Consider the following 11,306-nt stretch of genomic DNA (forward strand, 5'->3'; position numbering starts at 1 on the left):
AATTAACACTTGGAGACATAAATTTAAAAATATATTGTTGGGAATTTTACCAAAAGGAGTTATGTTGGTATGTGATCATACTTAGAAAAATTTGCAGCAGTTTTGTACAGTGACAAAATGTAGGTATGTTTTGTATACAACGTTGGCAGTACTGTAGAAGAAGTATAGTAATATATGTATATACACAGCTAAATGTCTCTTTTGATGTTAGTGATAAGAGATTTGTACAGAATAAGCACAGCCTGCAAAGAAACATGAAGAGATTTTGGTTTATATCATCACAGACATTTTTTATAAAATACTCTAGAAAAGCTTGTGAGTATACTGTTTGTTGTACTAAAACAGGCCTTAAGGGCCTGAGAAGGAGCTTAAGATTCTTTAAATCTTCTAAGTTTTATGAGCTGCTATGACATCTATTTTCTTCACAATTTCACTGCTCTGCTGCAATAAAGACTCTGTTCTGCTAAGATCTCCTTATCTTTTTACCCTATTTCTCACAACAGTTCAGTGATACCAGTGGGATACTAATGCAGTGGAGCACTGTTCAGATTACGTTCATTCTGCCATGGGTCAACAATTTGTACATTTTTTCTCCTTGCAAAACACAACTCTGGAAACATGACTAATCTTTGTTTAAGGCTGATGGGAAATCAATATGACAGTAAATTAAATTAAACTGTAAATTTTTATACTTGTTTATTAATAGCTAAAATAGAGGATGAAAAGTCAGGCTCTTTGTGTAAAATTTTCCAAAGCTCAGAGCTATCCATGCCTTTGTTTGATTTGGAACAATTTCTAGTGATAAAGCATGAGCCAGAAAGGCCAAATAAAACTTAGATGGCTTGTACTGCCAACCAATCCGTGCAATCCCTGTAAATGCTAATAGTCGTATTCATATTCTGTCAGACAATCTAGTCTGTTGACAATGACCTTGAGTGGTGAACTTCCCCAGAAGATGTTTCAGTGCTTCACAATTAGTAGTGGTTTTCATTAATGTCTAAGTTTAAACACACATTCTTTTTAGATCCTGGTTGTTAGATTAAAAAAATATGTATAATGACATGAAAACAAAAGAGATGGAACATTCAGAACTCACACAATCAACAGTCAATTTCAATGCCAATTTTACAATACCACTTGTCTGCTTTAATCTGCTTTCAAATACACCAGTTAGTTGAAAAGTAAGACGTGTTAGATGATAATATGTCCTTTGGTCTCTCTTTCTGTAGCTGTAGAGATACAATGTAGTATCCTATGGCTCAATATGCTGACTGATATTGAGCTGTCATCCACTTATTTTGGCTAATGAATGGTCAGTCCGGAATGTAGTAGCACACTAATATAAAGGTCAGAACTAGTGAAAGATGTCAGATCAAATCCATCTGGTGTATGACAGTGTGAGATGTTGCCAGCTCTTTTGCTGACTGTCAATTTGAATAATTAGAACACGGCCATCCACTTCTTACTGTTTGTCTTCCTAAGAATCCCACTTATTTGGAGTGTGTTACTTAGCTGTAAATATTTTAAGAAAACACTCCAGGACGTGAGGAAAAAAAAAAAAATCTGTTTCTCCTTTGCTGAGGAGGCTTTCCCCTTCTCCTAACTCAATAGAGTGGAGCTGCCTGAGCAGGTGTGGGCATCGAGCTGAGGGAGGCAGGGCAGCCTTTCTCAGAGACCCCACTCCTTAGCTTGACAGGGAGAGAATGATATGGGGAGAGGAAAGGCAGATGGATGGGAAAGGGGGATGTGAAGCAGGAGGTATCCAGGGAAGTGATAAACCCAGTGCTGAGAAGGCAGTACTGTGTTCAGGAGAGTGTTTGCTTGAAGCTGAAGTACTTTAAGCTTCTTCAGAAAAATATGTCCCTATGATTTTCCAGTTTGCTCAGTAGCGATGTAACAGTGACTGATTTTCTGACTGTCCACAGGCAGATGTTAGTAAAAATTCTTTCTTCTACACTTCATCTAATGCCTTTCCTGAGCTTTCTTATGCCATCAAATCACTGCTCCCATTCTTCTCTAGAGACAGGGTCATTCTTTGAAGCCAGCAGATTGCTTTTTGAACCCCTGACACTGTTATCTTTTCTTCCTTATCATTCTTAGGGCAGAGAAAGCAGCTCCCACCTGTAAGAAACTCTGTTGTTCTTCTCAAAAATTTTTGTTTACTGGAAATTTAAAAGCCAAAACTGAAAATCTTGTGTATTTTGAAGTCTCATGTTTGTGAATCTTGTATTGCTGTCTTGTGATTTTAGTGACTTTGTATTGCGTATATATTTGCTAAGAAATTGCAAACGATGAATTATGAAGTTTTTATATATGAGCGTAAATTTAGTGGACTTTTTTCATTGTAAAATTCCACCTGTAATTTATGATCATTCTTTAATATGTACTGTTAGGACAGCAGACACCTCATTTTTACTCCATCTGCATCTAATGCCTTCCACTGTTTATTTCTTCAGGATTTCCAAAGGAAGCAAGCCTTACAATGTAATTTTGTCTGTATATGTCTGTCTGTCATTTGCCTTCCTCTTTCCTTAATAATGTCTGAATGTATTGCTATTAGCTGAATTGGACGGAGGTATAAATTTATCAAAAAGAACTTTACTCCTCTGTCACATTTGGTTAATACTCATCAGGAAATACAATGGTTGTATTTCTCACGTTTCACTGAATGATATGACTAGGTATAAAACTTGCACCTACTAGCTCCCCTGTTGAAGAAAAGGTTTCTAAAGGACTTACAATCCATTAGAGATACCAGAGAATCTATTTGGGCACTCAGCATTCCAATCCAAATCCATGTTAAATTGGTCCTTATTTGTTCTACTGCTCAAATAATTACTGACAACTAGTTCAGACACTTGATGTCCAGAGGGAGCAGTTAAGTTTGCGTTATCTAATCTGCAGCACCTCTAGACAGAGTCAATTAAGTATTATTTTTTGACAGAACTGCCAGGAAATACTCTAGACTGGTAAGAAAATATTGCAGTCTCCTCTAGCACAAAGATGCAAGGTGAGAAGTCCTTATGGCACTCTATGTATTGTTCCCTTATTACTGTCCGTCTCTGAAGTGACTATTCAACAGTCGTTATCAAAGGGAGAAGTCAGAATATTTTTCTGCCTGACCTCTTGCACTGAAGCTGATTGCACCAGCACAGCATGACGGTGAAGTCAGAAAAAGCAGCAATCATGATTAAAAAAGCATGGGGTTTTCTATGAGTAATGAGATTGCTTTTATGGATAGTGGAGGGGTTGTTTAAAAGATTTCTTTCTCTAACTCTTGAAAAATGCTTTTGTATGTTAACACCATACCCGGCTTTTAACATATTGCCATAAATAACCATGGTGCTAGCCATAAAAAGAAGGGGATAAAAAGAGGCAAACAATAATATCTGGATGCCAGATGGCACCATCATAGTGATGAGGCCAGTTCAGAAAGAAACAAAAGGAAATTCCTGACATGCATCAGTGGGGGACAGAGCCCTCAGGGAAGTGGATTTGGTCAGAGAGGTCAATGTGGCAGAGTCACCCAATATCTCTTTTTTACTTTTCAGTAGATATTCATGTTTCCAAAGACATGTAAGCTATCTCATTCTGTTTTCCCCACAAAATGGTTTCTATAATTAGGTTTGTAGCAATTTCACAGGTCAAAATGTAATTTTGAAACTGCTTACAAGTGGTTTACCCTAGGAATTAGATATGTTACGATTACTGAATTGCTGAAACAGTAGTGGTGCTGCATTATTCTATATCAGTGTCGTGTGGGGAAGAAGGAAGTTCAGGGAACTCTTTCCACGATAAGATTTAATTGCATACAATGAAATTATCAATGCGGTCAATCACAGGAAAGAGCAGCAGTGTAGCAGCTAATATCACGTAATTTTTCTTTCTATTCATTAAAAAAATCCTTTAGAGACTTACCTCTGTGTAGGATTTATGTCTAATATCTGTAAGGGATAGAATCTTCCCGTAGGGAGAAAGACACTAGTGAATTTATGGAGAGCACCAACAGTACAGAATGATCTGACTTAATGCTGAAGGAGAAGATTGCATTTGAACTGAACTGAAGAGAAATGATGGGGGATAGACTGTAATTATTCAGATTGTAATCTAACCTATCCAGGAGGCTGTGATGTTATTAATCCTAGAGATGGAGCCTTCGGGGATTTTATTCACAGGTGATTGTGGCTCCTCACTTTCACTCCTCTGAGCAACAGCATCAGCAACTACACAGTTTCTGCGTGTAAGAAATCTGCAGTATTAAGTTGTTTCCCATAGGAAGGTGGATCCTCTTGGAGAAGAACAGACTCGTATTTCAGCTCAAGACAATAAGTCTGGAAGTCTGAGCTCCGTTTCCAGTTCTAGCAGAGAAAATTTCTATACCTTTAAACAAGCCACTGAGCACTGTTATCTCACCAGTTGTATTCTGGTTTTAGGAGTTTAAATAGATGGATGTCTGTGTCTTCAAATACCCAGTCTTACTGGTATTTACAGTTCTCAGTATGGATTTTAAAATGGATTTTAAATGGATTATATCAATCTCTATACTGTCTTTCATTTGTGTATATCTCAAACTCAAAACACTGTGATCAGTGAGGAAGGTCTCCCATTACTGAGCACTGAAGCTTTGTGTTTCAGTTCTTCTGGTTTCCCCAGTTACCTGTACGTTACCTTATGGAGAGGAATATACAGACTGGGAGGAGCAATTCTCGAAAGTAGCCCTGCAGAGAAGGACCTGGGGGTCCTGGTGGATCAAAATTTAACATGAGCCAGCAGTGTGCTCTTGCAGCTCAGAAAGCAAATGGTATCCTGGACTCCATCAGAAGAGGGGTGGCCAGCAGGGACACGGAGGTGATTGTTCCTCTCTGCTCTTGTGAGGCCCCATCTGGAGAACTGTGTCCAGGTCTGGAGCCCCCAGTACAAGAAAAATAGAGAGCTGTTGGAGAGGGTCCAGAGGAGAGCCACGAAGATGATCAGGGGGCTGGAGCACTTCCCCTATGAAGACAGGCTGAGAGAGCTGGGCTTGTTCAGCCTGGAGAAAAGAAGGCTTCAGGGTGACCTCATTGCAGCCTTTCAGTACCTAAAGCCTCAGCCAGAAGGGGAATCAATACTTTAAAAGGATAGATAATGGCAGATAAGGGGAAATGGTTTTAAGTTGAAGGAGGGAAGATTTAGGTTGGATATCAGGGGGAAGTTCTTTACAGAGAGAGTGGTGAGGTGCTGGAGCAGGTTGCCCAGAGAGGTTGTGGATGCCCTGTCCCTGGAGGTGTTCAAGGCCAGCCTGGATGGGGCCTTGGTAGTTACGGAGATTGGCGGCCCTGCGAATGGCAAGGGGGTTAGAGCTTGATGATCCTTGAGGTCCCTTCCAACCCAAGCCATTCTGTTATTCTATGATTCTATGAATATACATTTATTCTCGTCTCTGCCTCAGCCACTCTACAGAAGCTGGATTTTTAAATGCATTCCCTTTATATGTTTCAAAGAGAATTTTTTTTGGTAATTACTAAATAAATTGTAAACTAAGAAAAATAATTCTCAAGTGTAAATATGAATAATAATATTTACAAATGCAAATAGTTTTGCAGAAGTGAACTGGGAAAGTGGTATCTACACAATATTCATACATATATGATATTCTGTGGATAGCTGAAATAAATCTGTGTTTGTAGGTAAACTGTGCGTGTGCTTCCCAGCCTGAAGGCTGGACTCCAATGTCTTTCACAGTTTGACCAGTATGTTTGCATTTAGTGCTTTATGTACAAACACTCATATGTTAGTTTAACATACTAAAATTTACTTTAAAAGTATTTTCAGTGGCTGTAGTATACTACAAAAGCAGTGAAGCCAAACCTGTGCTCTGCCACATCTATGGGTTTTTGGTTTTTTTCCTCTTTTTCTCTGCTTTCAAATCTTTTGCTTCTACTAATTCCTCCTCTGCTTTAAAAGCCAGCAGTAATATTTGAATTAAATTATCTTTCCAAGTTCATTACTTAAAATATATAAATTGGGCCTAGAAATCTGAACAAAATACACTGTCCTGAAGATACTCAAGTGCTTTCATTGCAAGTTGCAGACAAGGTAAAATAAGATAATGTGTAGTATTTGTAGGTCAAGTCTCATTTTAAAAAGAATCCAGTCAGCTCTATTGTTGTTCTTGCTTCTCTTTTGTTTCCTTTCTCTTTTGTTCCTGTGTTTGTATGGGTGATATGTGTAAATCATGTGTAAATATTCTGAGTATGTAAAGTATCTCTGCCTTTCCAATCAAATAATTTTAATGCCTGGCAAACTATAATACCTTTTGGTTTGGAATACAACAGTTCTTCAACAAAGAAAATCTACAAAACAATCCAAAATGTTAAAAAATGCAAGGAATGTAGCTTTTGAAGAAAACATCTGCAGTGTCTTTTCTTGTAACCTGGTTAGGATTTTTGCATCTTCGTTCGTCAGGTCAAGAAGCTTTACATTTAAATTAATCAAACTAAGTTACAGCAGTAGTGTAGTCTTAGTCAAAACAGTATGTGTGGCCTACCTGAGCTGTTAAAAACTATAATCGTTTCAAAATTAAAAATAGCCATCTTTGAAACAAAACCTATCTTTACTTACCATTTGTAAGGTAAAATGTCTTAGAGCATGGAAATGGAATAAAAAGCATCATTAGTTTCTTGAAGGCTTTCATCCAGAAATAAATCTTACAGTCTTTGCAATAACATTATAAGGTTATAGTAATATACACAGTTTCCATTCTACTACTTCCTGTATGTAGTGCTAGCAGTGAATATCGGGGTTTTAAGGAGATGTTATGAATAACCACAAAAAGTGGGTAGCAAAATAGTGTCTGCCCTAGGAGACCAGGCTGCTGTAGTCAGGGATCCTGCTATATACATACTGAGAGGATACCACAGTTTTTGGTTTTTTACTCAGTAAAGTGAAGGTTCTCTTGTCAACTAGAGAAAAGCAGTAGATTTGGGGAAATAAAAGTGCATACAAAAATTTTAAAAACTTCTGATCACAAAACTAAATTTCCGTTTTATCCCTATCAGGCTGTGCATGGCATTGTCAAGGTAAGAAATGAGTTTCTGATAGCTCCAAGCAGGCCTACTCTCTAGAAAAAATGTCTGCATTGCCTTCTGCTCTGGATAAAATTGTCGAAGTTTGTTGTGGACTGCCTAAATTAAAACCAAAATGAGAGGAATACTCTCAGTGGCAGCTGAGATTTTGATCAAAAATACATCCTGTAAATTCTGATTTATTTAAAAAAGTTAGCTAATGCATATATTTAGGTGCTGAAGCACCTGGGTTCTTGTCAGGCGGTTGATCCTATTTGACCCTAATAAAGATTCTGTTCATTAGAATACCACTGATTTGAATGTAGAAAAGTGACCATGCAGAAAAATGTAGAAATTATGCCACTGTTGAGAAAAATAGCAGATACACACACAAAAAAATAAGAACCCACAGAATTTGGTCTATTGTGCTTAGTGTAAGATGGCTCTAAGTTGTTTTGGTTCAAGTATGTTTAGATATTAAGAAGCCAAAATCTGGGATAAGTAATGGTTCCTTATCAGAGAGATTACAGACAGAGAAGGGTTAGAAATGGAAATAAAATGTGCTTGGGACAGAAAAATAAAATAACATAAAATAAAATAAGTGAAGAAATGGAGGGCTTTTATCTCTTATGGCTTTGAATAATTAAGTCTGAAAACAGTTTCCACAGCATAGGAGCAATGGTTGAAATTACTTTCCATAGACTTCTATAAGAAGCCTAGGTAGTGTTTGTTTTTTTTTAATAACTTAAGTGCAGAGTCAAGTAAGGGAAAGAGGTTGAATCCTAAAAAAACAGTAGCTAGTAGGATCATGATGCACATCAGAAGTTTGCAGGATTAATTGCAATGAGAGTTTTTAGGATGAACATAGGGTATATGTTTTCTTCTGTGGATATAAAATACTCCAAAATTTACTGAGAATCTTTCTACTGTTACTACTGAGTTGTTACCGACTCAAGTCATATGCCATCACTTTTACATGTATTTCATAATAGCACCATGATAAGGTGAAGTGACTTCATTGAATGGACTTTGTCTTGGACAGATCTATGCTACTTTTCCATGGCTGGCTGTGTCTGGACATTGTTCAACTTGCACTCACTCTTCTTCTCACAGGTTTATTCCTGAGGCTTGGTCCTCCTGTAGTGTCACCTGTGGAGTGGGCAGCCAGGTGCGGCTTGTGAAATGTCAAGTGCTTCTGTCTTTCTCTCAGTCTGTGGCTGACTTGCCCATTGATGAATGTGAAGGTCCCAAACCCGTGTCTCAGAGAGCCTGTTACAGTGGTCCTTGCAATGGAGAAGCAGCCGAATATACCCCTGAAGAAACGGATCTGCTGTATGGTAGATTGCAGGAATTCGATGAGCTCTACGACTGGGAATATGAGGGCTTCACTGAGTGTTCAGAGTCTTGTGGAGGAGGTAAGTGCAATGTTTTGGTGCTGTGTGTGCTTTCCCTCTTCAAGTGTGTTTTGTTGTGAACACTGATGGACTTGCTGCTTTGCTACATCTATATGGAAAGGCTTATATGAAAAATGTAAAACCCTCTTTGCACAACATATTTTTTACTCAGGACCTTCAGGCTCCCTTTTCAGATCAACACTTAGAACAGTTGGTGTACACATATCTCTGTTTTCCGGTATCATCTGGTCTCACAGAATGCGCTTACACAAAAACAGCTGAATGTTACAGTGGTCTCGTGATACAGACAGGAATCAAATGTCAGTTTTAGTTTTTATTTCTTGGCTTCTGCTTTGCAAGTATAAATATGTGGAAACAAATGGTACTACCATAGCAGATGCATTTGATTATTGATATTTTAAGGGCTCAGCTGGTTCCCGAACTCTTGTCATTAAGTGCCACTAGTTCTGATTCCCCTGCTAAAGAAAACATATGGTAAAAAAGTACTAATGGTGTGATTGCCTGAAGCTAGCAGCTTGGCACTTGGAGTTTCTCAAAATTAATTAAGGTTGCAGGTTCTACATATTATGAAATACTAATACGCAGTTCCCTGATACTCTTTTTTAATAATTGTTTTTTCTAGCTAGTTCTGAAAAATGTGTTTTCTCCAGTATTTTTTTAAATTAAGCCCAGATTTCTACAACTGCTGAGTTTTTACATGAGAAGTTTCAGGCTATTTAAAAAAAAAAAGGTTTACTGTAGATAAATACAGAATACATATTATAAAACTGGAAGCCACTTATTCATGAATGCTTAACAGATAGATCTGTAATCACTTACAAACTTAAAGAGAACAACAAAAAAAACCGATGAATAGAAAATAATGCAAAAGGTTTCTGAGCTTACTTTTATCTTGCTGATGGTAGTCAGTGTTTAGAGCAGTTCTCAAAGAGCTGTTACACAATTATCCCAATTGCTTTGATTCCTACATAGAAAATAATAGATGTTAATCTTTGCTAAGTGATGATGAGCACTGACTATACAGTAGACTTGTCATGAATTGAGTATACTAGTGACACTAATGATTTGCCACATTTGCCTTGTGAATACTGAAAATTGAATAACTTCTAGTAATATTCTCTTGAATTTAAGTCATTTATATGAACACAGTGATTATGTGCATATTTTAAAACACATTTCACACAGGCTGAACTAACAGAGACATTTTCCTTTATAAACTCAATCTTTCAATTCTCAGTAAAAATTGGTAGCTTTTTTTTTTTCTGATGTCAACTCCAAAATTTCCAGATTAGCAGATGCTAAGTCTGATACTTTTGTAGTATAGGTGCAAGACAGGTCAAACTAATTTTGTTTTGTGAGTCTCAAGAGAAGAAACTGGATAGATGCAGAAGTAACCTTTCACCTCATAGAGGTAGTAACTAGAAGGAATTAGTCATTTAGTCTGCTATTAGTGGCTGCATATCCCAGGGCTGTCATCAAATATCATGTAACAATTATTTTATCCTGGTAGATATAAACACAGAAAAATCTCAGTTGATGGTATTTTGAAAGTGAACTTAAATTGCTTAGGTTCGCGTTCCACCCTTATGCTCTTTTGTATTGCAATTTCCCATTCAGAACTGGTTTCTTATTTCAAGGAAAGCAATTTTGAAGAGGACAGCTCTTGTTCTCATAATGTTGTGCAGTAAATAGAATTCATTTACTTGAATGAGAAGCAAAATTTATGAAGTTCACACACTTATTTAATAAAGATAACAGAAGTTCTGACAGATAATAGACAGTCCATATAGTCTTTAAAGATTCAGTGATCCATTTGTTGATTTAAAGCTTGTAGCCAATCACTGCATTGACCAATCAAAAACAGAGGGACAGATGTAAAAATGATTTGGAATGTGTTTTCTTCCTGCTGGAACAAGCTAGAATATATTTAAGTCATTAGCATGAACTGATCAAGCCAGGAACCTCTGTCAATACCCAATCTAGACACTACAGATTATCTAAATTCAGGAGGATCCTTTTTCTGCAATACCAAGGCTGTCAGACAAGATTACTGTTTATACTGGAATCTTTAAAACGTAAAAAGTTACAAGAATCTCTGAAAGGTAATTCTATTTAGCAGAGTAGAATGCTAGTATAAAAGACCAGAACTGTTGAAAATACAGTCAGAGGTCATGTATGTGGCAGGAATAACTATCGGTAGTGTAAGTTCAGGGCAGGTTGTATACTAAAAGCTGAAAACAGTATTATCAGAGCTTGGCTATGTGAGCTTGGTAATGCAAAATCATCTGGTTTGGATGGAGAAGGGGAAGAAAAGCTGAATTCAAGACCACCACTTAGGAATAGTCAGCTCTGAAACAGGCAAATGTGCTGAGATAATTTGATAATTATTAGTCAGCAGTTCATTAGTAACACACTTCAGAGAGGAGAAATTGAAGCTGTGGAAATACAATTTAAAAATTCTGATCTGAAAAACAGAGAATCTCATACATAAGAGGTGGTAAGTTAGCCTTATCCCTAGCAGACAGAATGAAGTCACCAGTATATATAGGACTCAATGGCTTCTTTCCACACGGGTAAAAAAAGTGTTTTCCAAGGTTTCACTGTATCTGGACTAGCTATTCTTTTCCTTTGCCTCCTTCAATTTGACCTTGCTGTGATGCTGCACAAGTGATCATTGCAAAGCAGAGAGCAGTGACTTCAAAACAGTGTCATATCCTACTGAGCTGCAATACTTTGGTCCTGTTGAGTAATATGATATCATTGTTTGCATGATGTGTGCTCTGGCATTAGAAATGGCAAAAGGTGTTGACAGCTCTATTATAGTATTCTCAGAGCTCTTGGACTTTCT

General features: G+C 37.3%; 1 protein-coding gene across 1 annotated transcript in view; it reads left to right on the plus strand.

Moving 5' to 3' along the window:
* The window catches only part of ADAMTSL1 (ADAMTS like 1), a 159,578-nt gene that overhangs the window by 74,518 nt on the left and 73,754 nt on the right, over window positions 1-11,306 (plus strand). Inside the window, exon 9 of the mRNA XM_031557287.1 lies at window positions 8,157-8,458. Within this exon, the coding sequence (XP_031413147.1) occupies window positions 8,157-8,458 (302 nt within the window). The remainder of the gene's footprint in view (window positions 1-8,156; window positions 8,459-11,306) is intronic.

This window comes from Meleagris gallopavo, chromosome Z (genome assembly GCF_000146605.3).
Source record: "Meleagris gallopavo isolate NT-WF06-2002-E0010 breed Aviagen turkey brand Nicholas breeding stock chromosome Z, Turkey_5.1, whole genome shotgun sequence".
Classification (NCBI taxonomy): Eukaryota; Metazoa; Chordata; class Aves; order Galliformes; family Phasianidae; genus Meleagris; species Meleagris gallopavo.